The sequence below is a fragment of the Macrobrachium rosenbergii genome, chromosome 5, assembly GCF_040412425.1.
Source record: "Macrobrachium rosenbergii isolate ZJJX-2024 chromosome 5, ASM4041242v1, whole genome shotgun sequence".
In the NCBI taxonomy this organism is placed as follows: domain Eukaryota; kingdom Metazoa; phylum Arthropoda; class Malacostraca; order Decapoda; family Palaemonidae; genus Macrobrachium; species Macrobrachium rosenbergii.
In genome coordinates this window covers 54,169,182-54,193,483 of record NC_089745.1, presented here as the reverse complement: position 1 = coordinate 54,193,483, position 24,302 = coordinate 54,169,182, and the positions used below count along the sequence as shown (strand labels likewise).

General features: G+C 36.3%; 2 protein-coding genes across 3 annotated transcripts in view; one reads left to right on the top strand and one right to left on the bottom strand.

The window, feature by feature from the left end:
* The window catches only part of Ubqn (ubiquilin), a 105,362-nt gene that overhangs the window by 70,554 nt on the left and 10,506 nt on the right, over positions 1–24,302 (bottom strand). The window lies entirely within an intron of this gene.
* On the top strand, positions 5,078–11,802 carry LOC136838803 (thioredoxin, mitochondrial-like). Its single transcript, XM_067104380.1, has 3 exons — positions 5,078–5,333; positions 9,353–9,476; positions 11,125–11,802. Exons 1-3 carry the CDS (start codon positions 5,128–5,130, stop codon positions 11,239–11,241), a joined length of 447 nt encoding a protein of 148 aa, XP_066960481.1. The 5' UTR covers positions 5,078–5,127; the 3' UTR covers positions 11,242–11,802.

The following is a 24,302-nucleotide window of genomic DNA, read 5'->3' as shown; positions in this document are numbered from 1 at the left end:
AAACGCAGGCTGGAATGTATGAAAGGGTTGATGAGCGAGTCATCCTCTATGGACGAGAAGTGTGGATATTGAATGTGGAAAAAACTGAAGTTGTTGAGATGAACTGTTTACGTAATAAATGAGAGGTATGAAGAATTGAAACAGCAAGAAATGTGGAGATATGAAGAGGTGAAAAAAAGGTCAACGTAGGTTAAATTGATTGATCAGAGTATTTTGATAATGTTTGGCCAAGTGGAAAGAATGGAGGACGGTAAGTTGCTGGAAAAACACTGTATAATTCGTAAGTGTTAGGAGGAAGGAAGAGAGGACCTAGAATATGTTGGGGAGATAATGTGAAGGGTTTTATCAGGCGAAAGGGTGCATGCAAATAAAGATGAGTGACACAATGCGTGTACAGGTGGGCTCGATATACTGCTAGTAAGCTTATGTAGATGCAGGAAGGGATTAAAACTGGGGAAGTGCTCTATACAGGGAGTTCAACTAAGACTTAGTAATGTAGCAGTGACTGGATATATATAAATATATATCTCTATATATATACATAATATATATATATATATATATATATATATATATATATATATATATATATATATATATATATATATATATATATATATATATATATATATATATATAGTCATATATATATTATATATATCCAGTCTTACATTACTAAGTATATTATATATATATATATATATATATATATATATATATATATATATATATATATGTATGTATATGTATATATACATATACATGTATACACACACATATATATATATATATATATATATATATATATATATATATATATATATATATATATATATATATATATATATATATATATATATATATATATATAATACAAACACACAAGCTGACAAATCCAGCAATGCCTGTGAAAACTCTGAAGAGCTCAGAATAATTTTCCTTCACCGCCTTGTACTGACTGTCCCTTTTATCCACATTACTGTGCTGATTGTCCCATTTATCTAGGTATTACTGTGGTGACTGTCTCTTTTTTTCAGAAATTACTGTATTAACTGTCCCTTTTCTCCAAAAAATACTGTGCTGACTGTCCCATTAATTCAAATATTACTGTGGTAACTGTCCCATTTATCCAGTTATTACTGTGGTGACTGTCCCTTGTATACAGATAAGACTGTTCTGACTGTCCCATTTATCCAGGTATTACTGTACTGACTGTCCCTTTTATCCAGATATGACTGTAATGACTGTCCCATGTATCCAGTTATTACTGTGGTTACTGTCCCATTTATCCAGTTATTACTGTTGTGACTGTCCCTTTTATCCAGATATTACTCTGCTGACTTTCCCACTTATCCAAGTACTACTGTGCTGACTGTCCATCTTATCCACATGTTACTGTGGTGACAGTCCCATTTATCTATGTATTACTGTTCTAACTGTCCCATTCATCCAGGTATTACTGTACTGACTGTCCCTTTTTTTAATTACTGTACTAACTGTCCCTTTTATCCAAACATTACTGTTCTGACTGTCCCATTTAGCAGATATTACTGTGGTAACTGCCCCATTTATCCAGTTATTACTGTGTGACTGTCCCTCTTATCCAGATATGACTGTGCTGACCGTCCCATTTATCCAGGTATTACTGTACTGACTGTCCCATTTATCCAGGTATTACTGTGGTGACTGTCCTTTTTATCAAGGTATTACTCTACTGACTTTCCCAGTTATCCAAGTATTACTGTGGTGCCAGTCCCTTTTATCCAGATATTACTGTGGTGACTGTCCCATTTATCCAGATACTGTCCCATTCATCCAGATACAGTATTACTGTGCTGAATTTCCCTTTTACCCAGGCATTACTGTGATGACTGTCCCTTTATCCAGACATTACTGTACTGTTTGTCCCTTTTATCCAAGGATTACTATGCTGACTGTCCCTTTTATCCAGGTATTACTGTGGTGACTGTCCATTTTATCCAGGTATTACTGTGGTGACTGTCTATAGTCTCTATACCATGATACAGAATTACTAATCACAGGAAAGAAAAGCATTTTCAATTATATATTTCTATGGTATCAAGTACCCGTAGAGTATTTTACACATGAAATAAGGTATGATAAACCCGTAAAGATTATTTACCACATGCTTTACAAAGAAAAGGGGATGGGGGAAAGGGGTACGGGTTTGAAACCTACTCTATTATCTAAGTTGGGTCAAATGATGGCCACGTGCCAAATTTTGTCTAGATCGGTCAAGCGGTTCGCCTGCTAACATACAAACTTACAAACATACAAACATTCACTTTAATATATATATATATATATATATATATATATATATATATATATATATATATATATATATATATATATATATATATATCACGAGCCTCGATGGCACAGTCGGTCACAGCAGCAGCTTCGGACTTCGTAGAGGTCTGTGGCGCGGGTTCAAATCCGCAGCCGACTGATCAGAGAGGCAGACACTTTGCTATCCGTGTAGACACCCCGGGATTAACGGATAGGTTTGCTTAAAAAGCAAATGGGTGTTACAGACTAAATACACACACAAAACAAAGCCACTACAACATCTAAAAACATAACAAACATCTCACACGTCTCGAACTCTCGACCTACCCGCGCAACAACTTCTCGCTGCTGGGAGAAAGGGCGTTGGGTCTGGTATGAGACATGTACCATACGCTACCAGGGTCTAAGCGATGTCAGGCAGGGCAGCCGATCGAGACTACGGTCTACCCCAAAGCCAAATCAAAAGTCCTTCAAAAGAAGGCATCGTGCTTACCCCATACAAAAATGGGAAAAAAGCATGTTAAAAGAAGAAGAAGAAGATATATATATATATATACACGTCAGTAGTTGCTTGATAATGACATAAAAGGCGAAACAGCTGTCGGGACAAAAATCAATAAATGGAAGAAGGTAGTCTGTGTATCTTTCGCCAGAAATTGATGAACGAGAATCGGAAAAAACTCCGGTGGTATGAAGACACCTGCAAGGAACTTATTCATGCCACTAATGCGATTGTTTTTTAACGAATATATATATATATATATATATATATATATATATATATATATATATATATATATATATATATATATACAGTATATATATATATATATATATATATATATATATATATATATATATATATATATATATATATATATATATATATATATATATGAATTTTGTCACATACACCGTGACATTTTTTCACATTCACAATGTTAAGCCACAAATATCGTTTAATACGCAATCCACTAAACCTCGGGAATAACTTTCACCCAAGGGAAATCAAACTGATAAGTGCTTCGTCACCAGTGGGATTCGAACTGCTGCCTGGTTTAGAAACAAAGATGCACAGTGATTTTGGACAGTTGTGCCATTATCGCTGCACGTCGTCGTTTATAAACCAGGCAGCGTTTCGAATAACACTGGTGACGAAGCACTTTATCAATTATAATTCCCCTTAAGTGTAAGCTATTCCAGATGTACAGTGAACAGGATATTAAACGATATTTGCGGCTTTACGCACACACACTATATATTTATATGTATACTGTATTTATATATATATATATATATATATATATATATATATATATATATATATATATATATATATATATATATATATGTGTGTGTGTGTGTGTGTGTGTGTGTGTGTGTGTGTGTATACACCGCACAGTAATAATGGCATAGTGATGAAAAATAGCAGTTCATCGTCGTTTCTAAACCAGGCGGCGCGGCGCCTCGAATCCCACTAGTGACGAAGCACTTATTAGTAACTGGATATTAAACGATACTTGTGGCTTAATGCACGCAAGTGTTTATATATACGGTATATATATATATATATATATATATATATATATATATATATATATATATATATATATATATATATACATACATATATATATATATATGTGTATGTATGTATGTATGTAAGTATACGAAATTTACTGTAACAGGCCTTTCTACCAATTTACAAAATATAGCGCAAAAGTACATGTATTGCAAATAAGTTTTAAGGTCAATGAATGTATTCTTGTCTCTGCTCAGCTTCAACTTGTGACGAATGCTTGCATGTCTACGACGGGATATCAAAAGACGATAAAAAGATAGCTGAGCAAGATGCCTGGCTGCGTCAAACAAAACTGTTACAGACGGCCTTCTATTATCTTTACTTCGCCATATTATTTGTGCATAAATTATTCCTCTGGCTATGATAGCCTAAAAGTGAAGGTTGCTGTTTCTCATTAGAGTCAGGAAGTTGCTTGACCAGTTTCATAATGTAGGGTAAGTATGAATATGGCATTCCTATCGCACTTTCTAATCCCTGTGCTTTTTGTTTGCCAAGTCTACCTTGCAAACATCTTGTTTATAATAACAGACAATAATGATGTATATGACAAGATCTAAATTTTCGCAAAAAATGGGGAACGTTACGTCACCTACCACTGTTAGTTTATTTTTGTAAATAACGCACCCGATAAATTAATTAACCTTCTCTGCATAGATATTCGATTAAAAATCATTCGTTCAACGCCGCAGTTTTCTTTTTAGGTACTAAGGTTTCGTTACGGGAAAAATACCAGGACTTCCCTTACCAACAAGTACATATATTCTAATCTATTTTATCTGACAATCTTGTCGTTTACAGCTAAAAACTGTAAACATTCCATATTATCATTATTACTTATGTATAATTCACTATCCATTAATAAATGTACAGTACAGTGCGAGCATGGAATTTCAGCTAATCTCACTCAAATGGGTTCAGAAGGGTGTTTTCACACTATAGTTGTATATATAATATATATTTGCGAAAACGCAAAAGTGTCAAAACTGGCAGTGACTGGAATAAGGCTGTTAAAAATACTTGAAAAAAATGTGAGCCAATAGCAATATTGCCAAGAGAACATGCTCTCAGGGGCCATGAGATCGCTAGTCCTAACTTCCAAAATCTCAAATATAACATATGGCATCGAATACGAAACAACAAACGCCTCTCTATTTTATACATTGCATCTATGAGTGCTTGTCTCTACGTTCCAAGATACTTCCGCAAGAGTATTGAACGCAGACTATCAGCTGATGATGTTGCGGCGAAGCCTGGTACAATTAGTGCTGAACGCTAATAGAAATTCATGCCCAAGGTATGGCGTTTCTTCTGAAACACACGTGAGGGGCATTGGGACGACGCCTATGGCGAAGGGAGCTTTTAATATCCAAGACGAGGAGGATTTCACAGACAGAGTCCTGAAATCGTCAACGCCAGTGGTAGTGGATTTTCATGCACAGTAAGTTTTCAGTTACGCTGTGACTTTAATTAGTAGCTTGACTATATTAGGTCTAGGTAAGACGTCAGAATTCAGGAACAAAGTTATTGTACTATACTTACGTATTATGGTAACCTACTTTGTTAAGGAAGTTCTGGTCAAGGACAGTAGGCTGAATGGCACCAGCATTCAAGCCCAGGAATTATGTACTCTATACGGTTTCCTTGATGGATGTAGGCCTATTTGATATGCTTGGCCAGCTTCGCCAGGTGAACCGTGTTGGTATGTGGTAAAGAATGCAGTTTTAGATAATGTAGTTATGAAGGGACCCATTAAGAAAAATCAAGATTTTTGTACTAAAAAAACGAATGGTCTAAAAGCATAAATCACAAGATAAGCAGTAGGAAAAATGCAAATTATGAAGGACAGAGATGTCACAAGGCCTGTTACTAAGATGCATCTTTGAGTTGGGAGTGGGGAAGGCCCCACCCACCACTACCTAACCCAACTTGGAGTACTGTAAGTCATAGAGTAAAATATAAGGAAGCATCGTAACATAACCTTCCCTAACTTGATGTAAGGTCCCGAATTCTCATCTGACCCTGGAACCCCCCTACCTCAGCCTAATCTGACCAAAACCAACACAAGCAAAAGAATGTGCAATACACCAGCTTATGGGGTCCTGACTGGCCTGGGGGTAGCACCCTATATCTTTTCCATAGTATTGCATACACCATTTTCTTTAGCTGAAGGTTGGGAGGTACACAGCTAGAGGGTGCACATTTCTTGTCCCAATCTCGGTAATTAATTCATTGGTCAATGTTTGTTTTACAGAAGAGAGGCATTTATCGTCCAGGATTCATTCCAGGTGGCAGAAAAGACATTTTACATCTACAGTAGTATAAAGTGTACTATTTTAATCTCCATGAACTCTTCTTACATACAAGACAGGCATTGTTAAAACTTGTGAAAAGTGGCCTAAGCCTAATACAGTTGTCTTAAACTGAAGCAATAAGGAAGGTGTGATCATTTTTTTCCACACTATGTCAAACTGTGAACTGGATCACCACTAGCGGGTTCCCGGAGGTCATTTCAGGTGTTTTAGACGTTGGTGTAAAATCTAGGATAACAGCTTGATGGAATTGTCTTAATATTATCTTATTGTATTTTTTTTTTTTTTTTTGGATAGTTAGGGGGATGATTATTGTTGTCAGACATTATCTGTCAAGGGTCATTGCATTGTTGTCAGACCACCCCCATTATCAGTGTAGGATCATTGCCCCCAGACTTCCCTGACATTTGGATGTTTGTTCTACGGAACTGTATTCAAAAGAAGTATGAGATTGAGATGAATAATTTGTAGTAAATTAAATGCAGTTCCAATGCCTGAACTTACTGCGAGTCACAACCTTCTAAGTCACACTTACAAGAATTTTTAATGTATTATACATGTGCTTTAGCACATAATATATTAAAAATTGCAGTATGTGGCACATACCCAAGTTAATTCTCGGTTGACTTAAATTTTTATCAGTTTAGGGGGAGATGTACAGTATTTTAATTTGCCAAACTTAGTCTTTTAGTTACTGAAATTGGTGCCTAATATGATAGACAGGAATTAGTGTGATAACCTAACTGAATATCTTGAAAGTAAACTATGAATTTAACAAGGACAGAACTGTTTTAAACTGTTGTAGACTCACTTTTTTTTTTTACAATCAAGTAAGGTAGTGTAGGAAGTTGATTAAGTTAAGGCAGTTTTTCAAAAATATCAAGTTTTTATTGCCATCTAAATGTAAACAATGTGAACCAACTAGAAGCTGGCAAAAGTTATTATAAGAGATATTTGGTACATATGGTACAACACTTGTAAGACTGCTTTGGCACAGACCTTTATGTGACATTAACTTATTTAGCTTAATAAGTTTATAGTTATTCAACTAAGAACCCTACAATATTTTTGTCTCTACAGTACTTTTGTTTGTAGTTGATTTAGTTCAGCATTACTGGCTGTTTATTCCTAGTACGATATATAAGTGCCACCTCAACTTAATGGACCTTTAATCAGTGGACTTCATTACTTAATGGACTCACCGAAGTCTGATAAAAATAAAAATGTTTGTACTTTACAGAGAAATCTGGTAAGTACAATAGGATTATCAGACATGGGACAAAGTGCGGCCAAGCGGACACCCCCTCCTTTTTAGTGAATAATCCACTATATACACTAGAGGTATAGGACACTGTACAAATGAATGTATTCTTGTTTACCAACACTTTTCTGGCTGTGCCTGTGAGGGTGGACGGTGAACAAACAGACACACATAACCAACATTTCTCTTTGTGCATCACATTAGGAAACAAGATGCACTTCCAGTGAGCCCCCCACTCTCTCTCTCTCTCTCTCAGTTCCTCGCTGGGTGAGCGGGTTCCGTTCTCAACTACCACTCTGTTGGTCGTGAGTTCGAATCTCCGACCGGCCAGTGAAGAACAAGAGGAATTTGTTTCTGGTGATAGAAATTCATTTCTCGCTATAATGTGGTTCAGATTCCACAATAAGCTGTGGGTCCCGTTGCTAGGTAACCAATTGGTTCTTAGCCACGTAAAAATAAATCTAATCCTTCGGGCCAGCCCTAGGAGAGCTGTTAATCAGCTCAGTGGTCTGGTTAAACTAAGATATACTTAACTTTTTTTTTTTCTCTCTCTCTTTTTTTGCAAAGAATTCAGGGTTACTTATGGTAAAATGAAAGTTCATTAACATATTTTGTAAACAAGTAGATACAGGTATATATGCTTATTTTTAGAAGAAGTTACTTTTTGAGATTCTGTACTGTATATCTCTGAATTGGAAAGATGTAAATCAGTATTTTAAACTGAATGATAATTACAAAATACTGGTTAGGATAGGCAAGTAGCCCAAGTACTTTATATAAATTACAAAATACTGGTTAGTATATAAATTACAAAATACTGGTTAGGATAGGTAATTAGCCTAAGTACTTTATATAGAATTGCACTCTACTATACACAATGCAAGTTGGCTGTGAGATACCTTATACTATATGTTGGTCTTTATTATGTAGTCTATATCATTACTTAGCGGAAGGGGCCGACCCCCAAGTTGTTCATTAGGTTGAGGTGACATTTATGGTTTCTGTTTGTTATGGAAAATTGGGTTGGGTTGAAGTAATATCATCACAACACCAAAGATAAAATACTTTGCATGCTAGTAAGAAAATTGGGATAATTTTAATTTTTATACTGTGTTTTGTACTGGTCATTTATATCAGGATTCATTGGATCCTAAGAGTAGCTTTTAATTTTACTTCTAACATATAAGAAAAGTTTTTACAATTGAGTTGCTTTTTCTCTCTCAATATTTTGGATCTCAGAGATTTTCCAAGTATTTTTTTTTCTATTTTTCTTCCATTATGTGCATCTTCATGGACTTGGGGTTGGGGTTAGAGTAGATGTGTGTACAATTTACTGTGTAAAGGTTCTTTCAGTAAATGTTGTAGATACAGTAGATAAATCAAAACAGTATTTGTCACGTTCAATTAATTTGGCAGTGCATGATCACAAGCGTGTTTATATTAACTTGCTATGCAAGCTTCACTTAAATGGTATATAAATGGAATACCCATATGAAACAAAGAAAAACAAAGCCAAAAATAAGTGTAATATTGCTCAGTTAAGAGTAAACAAACTGGTAAAAATCATATCAGGTGAAAAATATCTGAACAAATTTTTTTCCTATTCAACAAATTTTGGGGAGAACTTCATGACCAGTGAACTCAGATGGGTGATATGCTGCAAGAGTTTTCAGTTTTGTTATGTTTACAATATTTATACTCTGTGACCTGAGGTAATTTCCTAAAATTCACATATAGAAAGATAGGATGTTATCATGAAGATTAACAGTTTTGTGATTTATGATGAGTGATAGCTTGTACATTCTAACATTTTGTATTCCTGTAGCCAACTATTGACATGCAGATTCTTTAAAAAAAGTTACTCCTTAATTTCTGCTATCTTTTCAGATGGTGTGGTCCATGTAAGCTCCTTGCTCCGAGATTAGAGAGCATTATAGGAGGAAAAGGAGAAAAAGTTCATCTTGCTAAAGTGGATATTGATGAAGTATCAGATCTGGCACTAGAATATGATGTAAGTAAAACTTTTAATTGATGTATCAGAGTAAGATAGTGGACTGGAACAGTTGAAGTCATTGTGCAATATGCACAGTGGTTAATGTTAAAATCATCTTATATAAAAACTTGATCCCAAGTGTACATTTAACTTTTGGTTAAATGTTTACTGTACAAATAACATGGGTTGCATGATTTCTTTCAGTTTATGCACAGTACCAGGTACTCTACTAAATTTTATTACGTGTTTTGACCATGCTCTTTTCTCGCTTTACAAGCCGTCATTGAATGTAACCTTCAATATTCAAGTTGTTTTCAACATTCCTATATTACTCCTTTTATTCAGAATGTAATTCTGTGGGGTTTTTACTGGATGGATATAAGAACCCTTTTCATCCTCTGAGTACAGCATTGTTAATTGTGTTATCAGCAATCATGTGCTGTCATACTTGTATCTGACACATCCATCACAAATAAGGACTTGGTGGTGAAGTGGTGGCCTACTTCATTCTTCACATCAGACAAATTCTTGGGCATGGTCCAACTTACAAGACCACATGAACAATTGCCATTGCCTCACTTAGTCTTATAGTTGTTCAATCCACCTTGCTGTTTTCAAATGCTTAACTGTTACCTAGTCATAGGCTATTGCTGTTGGGATGCTATGGATATGAGGTTGCAAATCCAATGTGCATAGCCACTGTGGTACTGTCATACTGCTAGTTTCTTAGTGGCCTCTTACAAAAACCTTGAAGTAATTGTGAATAACCTTAAGCAGTAGTTCCTTTGGCTCATGGGGTGTATCTCTTTAGACTGGGTCTCAGTCCGGTACTAGGTATATTCCGTGTCTCGGAGCACTGTGCATTATTGTCCCCAGATTCCTATATGGGGCTACTGCATAAAGTGTATCTTGCATGTTGTGCTGTAGACAGTGCTGTAGGTTCTTTGAAGCATACTTTTAGCTCTTTGTTCCCTTGCTTTATGTCTCTCTTTTCATCATTTGTCTGTAGTCTCTTTCCATCTTGCTGTCTTACTTCTTTAACTTTATCTTGCTCCAATTTTCACCATGAATTTCAAGAGCAGATTTTTGTGGTCAGCTCTGTAAGTATAGAAATGTGACCTTCTGGTGTGGTTAACTATTTGTGACTTGGTGGTCCAGTCTGGTCTGGCCAACTAATAACTACTGTAACTACTAACCAGTCTGGTCTGGCCAACTAATAACTACTGTAACTACTATGTAAAACAAAAAGTGCTCCAGACCAATGTCCAGGAAGTATAGTACTATTTAAGTAAAATTTTCATTTCATTTTATACAGTCAGTTATCATAGGGACTTGAATGTTTATTGTGAAATGGTTCCATCACAATTTATGGCAGAGTTAAATATCAGACAATAAGAGACTGTGGTTCCAGTTTATTTTTCTTTTTCAAACATCTAAAGAGGATGATTAGCTATAAATTTAAAGTAAACTTGCGATGCCATTTTATCTTATAGAAAAGGTTGAATTACCTTGAATTTTTTATAGAAACTTTAAAACTCTTCTAGTCCTTCTGTAATGTAGAATAAATTTCAAAATTATGGTTACTATACATGTATTTTGTTCTATTTCAAAATTATGGTAATTTTATATGTACTATTGTGTTCTATTAATGAAGCTCTTCTTACAGGTGTCAGCTGTCCCCTCTGTTTTGGCCATTAAGGATGGGAAGGTTGTTGATAAATTTGTAGGTTTACAAGAAGAATCCAGAATTGAGGCATTTGTCAACCGGCTTATTGGAGAATAGAATAATGAAGTGTGTATTTTCTAAGAGATTTCAGGATATATAGGCGGAGTATATATATGTTAAAATTATCTTGTATATGTTTAGAAACAATATGCTATAGTAGGAAATTGGAGGAGTAAGCGATTCTATGCTCAACTCTGAGACAACTGTATTATATCCTAAGCTTGAATTTCATCCCAGTGTACTCTTCTGTCTCAGGTTTGGTATAGAACCTGTTACTGTACTGTTTTCCTTTCATATATTTTTCTCTTATTTGTGTAGGTAATATGTACTAATTGTGATCTTTTAAAACAACATATGCAATGCATTCTTTGGCTATGCAGTGCTTTTCTGTATAAAGTGTATATGACTTTTTACTAAGCTGTAATATCTCTGTTTTCGATCCCTTGTGGACCAACTTAACAAACACATCGCATAATGTTATATTTAGGTGTACACATTTTGCTATTCTAATGATTGTACTTAACACTTTTCTCATACGTTGATCTACTTGCCATAGGTGTACAGATGTGATGTAATTATTGTTGGCTTAAAATAAAGGATTGAAAACGTCCTAACAAATCTTTTTTTTACAATTCTTCCTAAACTGCCTACAATATTATTTACAAGAAGTAATTCCTCAAGGTAATTTTACCCTGAACTGTAGGTAGGTGTTGAATGAATTTGACTCCCATTACCCTAACTCCAAGTAGGGTTTGTGATGATGGCAAGTTAGTTTGGTCACCTAACTAATGTGGATAATTATTATTACAGTATAAAAATATGTTTAAATTGTTTAACCAGACAAATGCACAACCATTCTCAACTTTTGAGGGCTGGTCCAAGAGATTTGTTTTTAATTTTTGAGGGCTGGTCCAAGAGATTTGTTTTTAATCTTCATATTTGCATATAAACTGTGTATATCTTTATACAGCCCTGCATGATGTACGAACATGCACATATTATTTATCTGTAAAATAATAGATAAATATAAGAAATTCCAGCTTCTAAGAAATTTAAAATTTTGGAACATTTAGAAATGTAACTTTAAAAACTATGTGTTGAATATCAGAAAAAAATACTTTAAGGGTTTACTTGTCCAGATCTCACATGCCACTGGTTGAAATGAGAGCAATTGCTATGCGTTTTGCTGTTATGATTTTAGTGCATTTCCACCAAGGGTCAAGTTGATTGCCCATCAAATAATCTTGGGTAAAAAAAGTGTAGCCAGTCTGGAGATTGGCTAGAATTATTTTGGTATGGTCTTTTTAAAATGAATGCTGCAGTCCTATACCTGGATTAATCTGTTATAACTTGCTGCTATCTAGTTTATCGTTGCAAAAAATCTACCAGTTATCCTGACAATGGGATTTACTTTTCCTAAGAAATCATCTACGTGAATAATGTTGATTGGTATGGGCACTGAGAAAGGTATACTGTATCGTCAAGCTTTAGCTCTTGAATTATGCTATATTTCAATAGCCTGATGACATATCACACTCTTGATGATTTGTTTATATGCTGAGACTGTACTGTGAGGTCAGTTGTCCCTAATTTATTGCCATTGATGAAGTAATGAAAGTTCTTAATGCAATCTGTAACAGAAATGAGTCTGGCAAAGCAAAAAATCTACATTCCACTCTAGCAAAGACACTTAACTATACGATTATCATGCCTTATAGATGTTTATTATTATTATATATTATTATTATTGTTATTATTTTGATTATTATTTTTTTTTTTGTCTATCACAGTCATCCTACTTGACTGGGTGGTTTTTATAGCGTGGGGTTCCGGGTTGCATCCTGCCTCCTTAGGAGTCCACTTTTCTCACTATGTGCACTGTTTCTAGTAGCACACACTTCTGCATGAGTCCTGAAGCTACTTCAGCTTCTAGTTTTTCCAGATTCCTTTTCAGGGATGTTGGGATTGTGCCTAGTGTTCCCATGATTATGGGTACAATTTCCACTGGCAAATCCCGTATCCTTCTTATTTCTATTTTCAGGTCTTGATACTTATTAACTTTTTCTCATTCTTTCTCATCTACTCTGGTGTCCCATGGTATTACAACAGCAATGGGTGATACTTTCTTCTTGATTTTGTCAATCAACGTCACGTCTGGTCTACTGGCACATATCACCCTATCTGTTCTTATACCATAGTCCCAGAGCATCTTTGCCTGATCATTTTCTATCACTCCCTCAGATTGGTGTTCATACCACTTATTGCTGCAAGCTAGCTGTTGTTTCTTGCACAAGCTCCAGTGGAGGACTTTTGCTACTGAATCATGCCTCTTTTTGTACTAGTTCTGTGCAAGCGCCTGACTTTCACTTGCTATGTGGTTTATGGTCTTGTCTTTTAATATTGCACTTCCTGCATATGGATGAGATGTTATTTCCATCTATTGTTCTTTGGACATAACTGGTTCTTAGGGCCTGATCTTGTGCTGCTGTTAGCATTCCTTCTGTTTCCTTCTTGAGTTCTCCCATCTGTAGCCACTGTCATGTTTCATCGCTGGCCAGTTCTTTAGTCTGTCTCGTACTGTCCGTGCATTGGTTTGTGCCATTCATCTGTTCTGTTTTTCATTCTCCTGTCTCTGTATATTTTTGGGTCTTCGCCTACTTTTATCAGTCCTTCTTCCTATGCACTCCTTAGCCACTCATCTTCACTGGTTTGCAGATATTGCCCCAGTGCTCTGCTCTTGAAGTTGACGCAGTCCTCTATGCTTAGTAGCCTTCCCCCCCCCTTCCTTTCATGTTATATATAGTCTGTCTGTATTTGCTCTTGGGTGTAGTGCTTTGTGTATTGTCATGTGTATCCTAGTTTTCTGGTCTATGCTATGGAGTTCAGCCTTCATCCACTCCACTACTCCTGTGCTGTATCTGATTACCAGTACTGCCCATGTGTTTATGGCTTTCATCATGTTTCCAGTGTTGAGTTTTGACTTGAATATCACCTTAAGTCTCTGCATATTCTTTCCTGATCATGTCCTTCATCTCTTGGTGTTTTATATCCTCTCCTTCTATTATTCCCAGGTATTTGTATCGTATCTCATCTATGTGTTTGATGCTATTCCCATCTGGTAGCTTTATCCCTTCAGTGCTTGTCACTTTGCCTTTTTGTTTGTTGACCAGGGTGCATTTTTCTACTCCAAACTCCACTCTTATGTCCCCAGATACAATCCTTACAGCCTGGATTAGGGTATCTATACCCTTGGTGCTCTTACTATACAGCTTGATGCCATCCATAAACATCAGATGGTTAATTCTGTTGCCTCCTTTCTTGAGTAGGTACCCAGCAACCATCTTCTGCAGTACTTTTGTCATGGGATTCAAGGCCATTGCAAAGAGTAGTGGGGACAGTGAGTCGCCTTGAAAGAGCCCTCTCCTGATGTTAACTTCTGCTAGTCTTATCCCAGAGCTTGTAAGTACTGTATTCCAGTTGTGCATTTCATTTTTTGGGAAGCTGATGGCGTTTTCCTCTGCCCCATATATTTTCAGGCATCCTATTGGCCATGTGTGCGATATCATGTTGAAGGCTTTCTTGTGGTCACTCCATGCCATGCTTAGGTTGGTTCTCCCTCTCTTACTATTCTTCATTAAGATTTTGTCTATCAGGAGCTGGTCTTTTGTGCCCATACACTTTCCCTCTATAGCCTTTCTGGTGGTGGGGGATGGTGTTTGTATCCTCTAGGTAGTTGTTTAGCCTTTCACTGATGATACCTGTTAGTAACTTCCACATTATTGGTAGGCAGGTGATAGGCCTATACTGTAGTTACTTGCTATATTTCCATTGTTCTTGTCTTTCTGTACTAAGGATGTTCTCCCTGTGGTCATCCGTTTGGGTGCATGGTGGTTTGTGATACAATGCTGGAGTTGTTCTGCTATTCGTGGGTGTAGGGCCTTGAAGTTTTTGAGCCAGTATCCATGGATTTCATCAGGACCTGGGGCTTTCCAGTTGGGCATTTTCTTTAGTTGGTGTCTGACTGTGTCTGTTGTAATCTCGGTGACTCTTTGTTTTATTATCACCATTTCTTCTGCCTTGATTTCCTTGAGGCATGTTGCATGTTTGTTGTGTGATACTGGATTGCTCCATATGTTTTCCAAGAGTCTCTCTCTTGGTATGGCTTCAGGAATTTCCTGGTGGTTGTCTTCCCCTCTCAGTTAGCTGTCTAATCTTTTCTGGTTGGTTCTGAAGAGTCTGTTCTGTTGGTATCCTTTATTCCTGTTCATGTACCGTTGGATTTTATGTACTTTGGCTTTAAGCCTCTGTTTTATATCTTCTATTGCGTTGTTTTCTTGCTTCTTAGCCTCTTTTCTGCCATCTCTCTCAGTTTACTCAAGTCAGATCTATTGCCATGATTTGTTTTTCCCTATAGTTTTCCTTTTGTTGATGCTCTGTCTATTAGATGTGAAGGAGTATTGCTTCAAAAAAGGTAATATTTTTGTGAATAATGACTCAATGGCTGGTTGACGTGTGCCAGCCAAGTTTCAGAGAAATTAGCCAGGGACCAACCCAAAAAGAAGTGAAAGGGAAGGGGGGTTGGTTTCTTAGATTTAATGGAAGAAAATGGGAAAATCACAGCTTGGAAGCAAAGGGCAGGAAATGTTTAGATACTGGACTAAACCATGTACAGTATATGCTATGTGGTGCTCAGTTGGTAATGCATTGCTACTTGAGAAGACAAAAGACTTCATCTCTCTGATTAGACAATGGTGAAAACTACCTGTAAATGAAAGACAGGCCATTCAGCAGGAGAAGAGAAAAAGCCAGGGTAGGCAGCTAAACATACTGTCTTGCTTTAAGCTTTCCAAAAAGAGAAGCAAAAGAAGTAGCATGCTAAATATGAGAACAATATGCTAGACAGATGCATTATTAACATTTTCATTATGATAAAAATCATTACATACGTGGATGCATGAAACAAGTCGAGAAAGCCATTAACTAGATGGCAGAAACACTGCACTCACACAGACATCATTAAGCCCGGTTAAACAAAGAGGGTTGGAATCAGGAAAGGAATCCGTCTGTAAAACTTCTGCCAAAACAAATATATGAGAGATGCCTCAGAAGTGAGCAATGTATCTGCTGAACATTTTGATAGTGCATTATATAAATCAGGAATTAACCCTGGATTTCAATACTGACGTAGTGAAGGAAGCAAGCCACTTGATTTCACAAGAAATAAAGAATATTATAATTTTCATTTACTGAAAGAAAATTTGGGGCTGCATTGGTATTATGTAAAGAAACAGCCACAAACCCTAATGAGATTCTATATGCATGACAGGGCACATTTCAATCAATACCAAGAAATTTACAATAAGTATTCTAAATCAAATGCATCGAAACAGCTGCTACTTAAGCGTTTGGGAACTCGCCATGATTTTAGCATTTTTAAACTGAGTTGAATATAGAATTTTGGCCAAAGGCCAAACACTGGGACCAGTGAGGTCATTCAGCGCTGAAACGGAAATTGACAGTAAAAGTTTAAAAGGTGTAACAGGACGAAAACCTCTCAGTTGCACTATGAATCAATTGTTAGGAGAAGGTGGAAAGTATGGTTGCAGCTAGGGGCCGAAGGCACGCTGCAAAGAACCTTGAGTAATGCTACAGTGCACCGCAAGAAGTGCACTAATGGCTCTACCCCACTACAGGTTTTAGCATTTTTAAAGCCAGTTAGAGATAAGTTTTTATTCGCTTTGGCATCATGCTTATCAAAGCTGGTGGAAAAGATGGTCAAAACAAAACTTACGTGGTTTTTAGAGAAGAGGGGTAATTTGTTACCTGCAAAATGTGGTTCTTCGACAAATGCACCCAACAACTGTCGTATTGATTTCCTTAGAGATCTCCACCTCTTTTTACATGCTTTCATTTTACTTGACTTCTGTGTCTGTTTATGTCTCTTGTCAGATCTTGTTACTCAATTTTCGACCTGTTCCCTTCATCCCACGGGCTTGAAATTTTGCATGGTTACTCAATCCCGGTGACAATACAACCTTACATGATCAGTTGGTCAGCAGTGACCTCTAGTGACCCTACAGTTACCTTTCCCAGTATCCTAGGATTTTTATGAAACTCTTAGGATTTTTCACAACTTCTTTGACTCGGTAGAATGAGTTAATAACTCTACGGATTTTTCAAACCTTTAGCTCGACAGGATATCAATTTCGTTAGCTACAATCATGAATGGGTTACAATTTCTGTAAAAATAAAAAAATATAAAAAAAATTTAAATACGCTCTTATTAAAATGCACTAAAAGGTAAAATATAATTTTTTGAGACACACCAGGATTTTCTTACAATTACTCATGTCTACAAAAATAAAAGCGTGGGCCTACGCTTTTATTTTTGTAAACATAATTAATTGTAGGGAAATCCTGGTGTGTCTCAAAAAATTATTTTTTACTTTTTAGTGCATTTTAATAAAAGCGCGTTTAAAAAAATTTATATATATATATTTTTTTGACCTGGAAAAGGCGTATGATACGGCTCGGAGATAAGGAGTTCTTAAAAAATCAATTCCATTGAGGCTGCCATTCTTTTTAACAGAGTTCTTAAAACGTTACATTTATAGCCTTCTGGCTGATGATGGAGAGCTGCTTTTGGTCCTTCAACGTCAATCCTCCCAGGGGCGTTCCTAGACATTTTGGGGCCCGGGGGGCACAAACCCATTTGGGGCCCCTCTTATGGGGTGAGAGGCGAGTGAAGCAAGCCAAAGCAGCTGGGGGTTGGGGGGGCGCTGTAAGCCGCCCCCGGAAAATTTTTAGAATATGAACAATTGTAAGATCATTTTAAACGCACTTGTAAATGCAAATTTCAGAAATTTTATTTCTTAAAACTAGGTGTACACTGAATAATTGAAGATCCACTTAATCCAAAGTTTCGCATTTTGGGGCCCCCCCTCGCTTTGGGGCCCGGGGGGCGATTTCAAACACCACCCCACCCCGGAACGTCACTGAATCCTCTGTCATTAGGCATTGGTATAGGTTACAGAGATTGCTGAAGTCTCTTGCACTGACAACGGCTCACAAAGAAATTTTTAACATATTCTGAGGCACACCCTAAATCTCCCCAAAGATTTGGCTTTAGAGCTAAATGGTTTTTAAACAGTTTTAATATGTCGAGAAGTGAGGTTATTCCTTTCAACGTTTCGATTACTCCTCCATAAAGACACCTGACGTTTCTTTTTTGTAAGCATTTTAGTAGTTTTAAAGTTGAGATTGCATACGACCACAAGCCTACAAAACGGGAGACAGCCTAACACGCAGTTTTCTTTGACTGTAAGGTACTATAATAGTTATCGAATGCCCACGTCATGGGGATTATGGGGACCTATTTCTCTCTCAGACCCGAGATGGGGATGGCCGATGCATCCTTACCAAGATTCTTGGAAAGAATACAAGTTACACGAGTAGTGGAATTTAAAAATTTGTTGCAGGGGCAGGCCTTCTGTAACAAATTCAAGTTCTAGGATTTATCACTATCATTGTACTATTATAATAAGTATATTAGTTTTGAAACAATTTGCTTTACAACTTCATCTTCAATCACCTGAAATTCTTATCTACAAAATGCATCCGGCCCTGGTAGTTATGGCGCTAGATAACACCTAACAAATCAATCAAGCAATAATTCCCTATCTATATACTAATTATTACATTCACTTTTACCGCACAGACTTTTATTCCTCTCAACAAATCCCTTTGTACATAAGGTAGCTTCTACATCACATCTTACTCACTGCTATCGTATTTTTCCTCAAGAGCCATATAGCTCGACACATATATTCCCCTTTATTCTCACACTCCTTACAAAACTGCCTCTTAGAAAAACAACTGATAATGAACAATATCATTGTCTCGCGTGTGTAAAAGAAATCTGCAGTAATAAATAAACAAATATATATATATATATATATATATATATATATATATATATATATATATATATATATATATATATATATATATATATATATACATATATACATACATACATATGTATATATATATATATATATATATATATATATATATATATATATATATATATATATATATAAGGACAGGATTGAATTGAGTGACATACTGGCTGGGTGTTGACGGGTTTATTGGTAGTTCCTTACTGAATGAACGTACAGTTGTTGTTTCAGATTTAGCTGGCCTTGTGCCAGCACAGGCTATTGCTCCTACAGCAGCCCGTAAATGAATGTACGGAATATTCGAAGATGTTATTGGCCTGTGCGAGCCGCAAAGTAGCATCTACCCAGAGCAAAACAGAGGTAATGTTTCGGACATCTGTGTTTGTCGGCAGACAAATAGATGGCGACTGTGAGAGACATAATAAACGTACAGTGATAAAACATATATCAAAGGAAAGGCCAGGAAATTCTACATATGGCCAATTGCATGAGATTTGAGACAGATTAATGAATACAATGCAGTAGCATAATATATGTGAAATGGCGAGACGTTTGGAGTCTTCACAAACAGGAACATACATACAGTTTGATACAGAAGATTCGGTAGAACATTATGAGTACATGATTAGAATGCTTGCATGGCAATGCAAGTAGTGGTGATTGTACATATATCAGGACAACAATAGTTAGGGAGAAACAGACGGAAATATTTTATGGTAGAAGTTGTGTTCCTTGAGAGAAAACGGAAAGTTTTTGTTCCCTCTTTGTCTGGATCCCTCCGAAGATATGACGCACGAACGCACACACGTGTGTGCTCGAAAGAGACCGCCATCGGTGCGATGGCCCGCCTCTCTTGTGGCCGATTTCGCTAGTGCGTCACTGTGTCCTGATTCTCGTCCGTCGCTGGTTCGATCCCACGGGACGGTGGACTTATTATCAACCCCCTTCGGTAACATATATGAAAATATATTATTTCCGATAGAGTGAATTGGATATTAAAGGACGTTTGTAGCTTTCTGATTGTATATGAATCACGGTGATGTGATAAATAGTCATATATATATATATATATATATATATATATATATATATATATATATATATATATATATATATATATATATATATATATATATATATATATATATATATATATATATATATATATATATATATATATATATATATATAATGCACATACATACGCGCACACAGAAGATAAACAGAGCATATGGGTGAGAGGGACGTGAATACGACGTGCATAAGGTCTTTCACCTTTACTCTGGAGCATTCTTAAACAAACCCGAGATTGCCTAAGAAGGCGGAAGATATTGCACTTCGTTGTTTCTTGTAAGTAACGTATCATAACGAGATTGCTCCCGACCAATCTTTTCTATCCCGCTTTAACAATCTGGGTCTTCGGTTTTGAAACAGAGACAAAGAAATCATGCATGTATAAGTGACACAAATTCATAACTAGCCAAGCGTTACAAACATACCAATTAACTATCTCGGTGGAGATTAGTTGATATCGATTCTAAGCACAGAACCTAAATTTTACAGGAATACGTACAGGAGTGTCGATATCAGATTTTATCTCAATTAATAATTGAGTAGCCAAAGTAAACTCTTTATCGATGTTTCTAAATCAAAGGCCTAAGTTCGAATCCTATCTGAGGCAGACGCATTTATCAATTACAATTCCATTTGGCTGAAAGTTATAGTGAACAGGATATAAAGCGATAACTATGGCTTAATATTTGTGAATATAAAAAAAGTCACGAATGTATAAGTAACAAAATTCATATATATACATATATATATATATATATATATATATATATATATATATATATATATATATATATATATATATATATATATATATATATATGTATGTTTGTATGAGTGTGTGTCCTATTCAGTCATTTCAGTATATTGTGTTCTCGCCTTCTCATGAATTTACATCTTCCTTATTAATCAGCAATCAGTAACATTTATTCCAAATTGCCTACATGATTCCATAACGCCATTCCTAATACGCGTTTGGTGATGGTGACTCAGTTTCATTACATTTCAGGAGAAAAAATGAAATAGCATTGCTTTATCAAAGTGCTTTTGGATTTTTCATTTTTTCGTGGTAATGTGGAGATTTACTATGAACTCTACCCCTTCTTGTCCTTGTTCAGAGCTTTGCCTAGATTACCTGTTTCCTCATTAATATTCAAGGTTTTCTGTGGAAAATTTATCCATAAATAGTAGAGAATCAATAAGTTGGGATATATATATATATTATATATGAGTATAATATACATATATATACTTATACACATGCACACACACACACATACATATATAATACATAATCATGAAGCTACAAATGTCGCTTAATATCAAATTCACGCTACCTCGGGAATATCCCCGATGGGGAATTATCACCGAAGGAGAATTTATAAGTCATAAGTGGACTGGACTCGGCAGTACCAGCCCATTTACCACTTATAAATTCCCCTTCGATGATAATTCCCCACCGGGGATATTCCCGAGGTAGTGTGAATTTGATATTAAGCGACACTTATAGCTTCATGATTGTATATAAATCACGGTGTGATAAAAAAAATACATATATATATATATATATATATACATATATGAGAAAGAGAGAGAGAGAGAGAGAGAGAGAGAGAGAGAGAGAGAGAGAGAGAGAGAGAGAGAGAGAGAGAGAGAGAGAGAGAGAAACTCCCAACTCACTGATTCCCTAATAATTCTGGATAGTCAGTCTAGGCACAGATCTGAACAAGGTCAAGAAGGGACAAAAGTCCAAAATAATTCTCCACATCATCCCTACAAATGAAAACGTATTTTTGCTCACACATAAATATTCTATCTGTCGAAATAAGATAGAATTTATCTGAACTGAAACAAAACCATATGCACTTTGATAACGTAATATTATTTAACTTTTCCTCCTGAAATGTATGGAAACTCTTTAAGTCACCATCACCAATCGCGTATTAGGAATGGCGTTATGGAATCATGTAGGCAATTTGGAATAAATGTTACTGATTACTGATAATCAAGGAAGATGTAAATTCATGAGAAAGCGAGAACACAAGGGGCGAGGGAAGCTTTGCAGATGCCGTGGGGGGTCTTGGGAGGCGCAAGACTGAATATATAATAGGATTGTTGGGACAAGACTTCTGTCCTTGGGAGGAGGGAATAGACAGACCAAGAAAATACTGAAATGACTGAATAGGAAAAGTAAGAATGCAAATTAGATAAAGGTGGATGATGAAACTTGTGTGGGGAAGTTCATTCGCTTCAGGTAACTAGGCTTAATGTTTCGGGGCACGGAGCGGTGATGAAGTCGCGTAAGTTTATTGTACAGGCTCTTCATTCCTGAATCGGCAGTTAAAGGATACCTAAAGTAATGAATTATGATTTTACATATGAACAGACTCACATGTATGTGGCACCTAATGCGTATGTGTTAACATAATTGTATTTGCATGATACATAAGATACACCGACCTAACGACAATCCTAATTATGTATTTAAAGTTTTCGATGACAATATCGTACATCTGCAATAAAGGTAATAAAAATATAATTATTGCTTCATCGGTGAGGAAGAATAAAAATAATGGTAGGGCTAGGCTAATTCAGACTACGACTATTACGCATTCCCCAAAATAACTTTCCCACTCTAAAATAACTCTGCCTATGGCAACCATCGCCGTCCGACACGCCTCCGACACATGTCATCTGTATGCTAATGAACTCATTGTGGCTGTGTTTGATGTGGCGCAGCAAGATGCTCGATGAATATGCTGCTCAGATGGACCTTCGGGAGAGGAGCGGGCGTGACGCCGCCCTCTTTAAAGTTTAGAGACGTGTCGGTAAAGAAGGTGGAATTCGGCTGAGAGAATATCAAAATATTGGGCTGAAGTTTTGGAGAGACATCTGGCGCCTATTTGTGGCTTTGAAAGATTACGAGGAAATGTGTCCGGATGAAAGTGAAATGAATACCTCTATAACAATTTTTCTTCTCTGGCAAGGAATTTGGTTTTCAAGACAAACGGTGTATCACATTGTGATTAAACAGCTAGAATGTCAAAATGAATTTAAAAGCTGTCTCTTGAAATATCAAATATTTAGATCTCGTCAGAAGAGGGGTGTAGTTTTAAAAGTTAGCGAAAGTGGTGAACTTCATGCACAAGACCTGTTCAGCGTCATCTAAGCGTCTTGGAAGTTATCCTCACTACGGAAACTTTGGTACACAGACCATCAACTTCAAGCCGAGTTTATGTAGTCCTTTGGCAAGATGTGCGCTTCAAACGTTTAAGCCGTTGCTTCTAATGGGTCTCCGTCTATTATCTGATTTCTTACTTTATAGCTCTCCATAAAGTTCTATAAAGTTAGTTCTCTAACAAAATTCAATAATTATGTCAAGTATACCCGGTATATTATTTTATGACTTCGTGATCTTATGAATTTATATCATTATGATGTGATGGGGTTAGTTCAGACACTATTTGTTTAATATTTGGCGATAAAAAATCATTTTTACTACATGGAAAGAGAAATACTAATATAGTGGCATATACATAATTTTAATCTTAATTATGGAAATAAAATGCTGTTGTATTCTTGGGGCGAGATGATTTCCTTTAACTGTTTGATGCATGAATTCAGTTACTGTGAAAATAAATTTCTGCTAAAAAATCAATGATATCCATAGTAAATGTGGGAAGAGGTGGCCTGACATGTAGAGGCAGCCTGAAAGGAGAAGGGGTTTTCTTTTAGCTAAATGGAAGAGGCTAAAATGGTAGCCTCAGAAAAATGACTAAGAAGTCACCTTGCAGATGAGAGTCGGAGGATGGGCATGGTCATCGGTCAGGCTAACTTCCTTGGATTCATTCCTATCTCTCCATGGGTTTAATCCTATCTTTCCCGGGAGTCAATCCTATCTTTCCCTGGGTTTAATCCTATCTTTCCCTGGAGTCAATCCTACCGAGGAGTGAGACAAAAGAGGAAGTATCTCAAAAATGAAAGCAATGTTTTCATACAGATACAGGCAATAAAGACAAACAAAGCAACAGAACCAGAGGTGCAGGAATGACTAAGAGATGAGTTGGTTAAAAAATGATGTAAGGA

What these genes read in the sequence shown, in the direction of transcription:
- LOC136838803 (XM_067104380.1), top strand. Translation starts at nt 5,128, where the DNA reads ATGATGTTGCGGCGAAGCCTGGTACAATTAGTGCTGAACGCTAATAGA. An exon ending in GTAGTGGATTTTCATGCACA is followed by an intron (nt 5,334 to 9,352) that starts GTAAGTTTTCAG and finishes CTATCTTTTCAG; the next exon opens with ATGGTGTGGTCCATGTAAGC. An exon ending in ATCTGGCACTAGAATATGAT is followed by an intron (nt 9,477 to 11,124) that starts GTAAGTAAAACT and finishes CTCTTCTTACAG; the next exon opens with GTGTCAGCTGTCCCCTCTGT.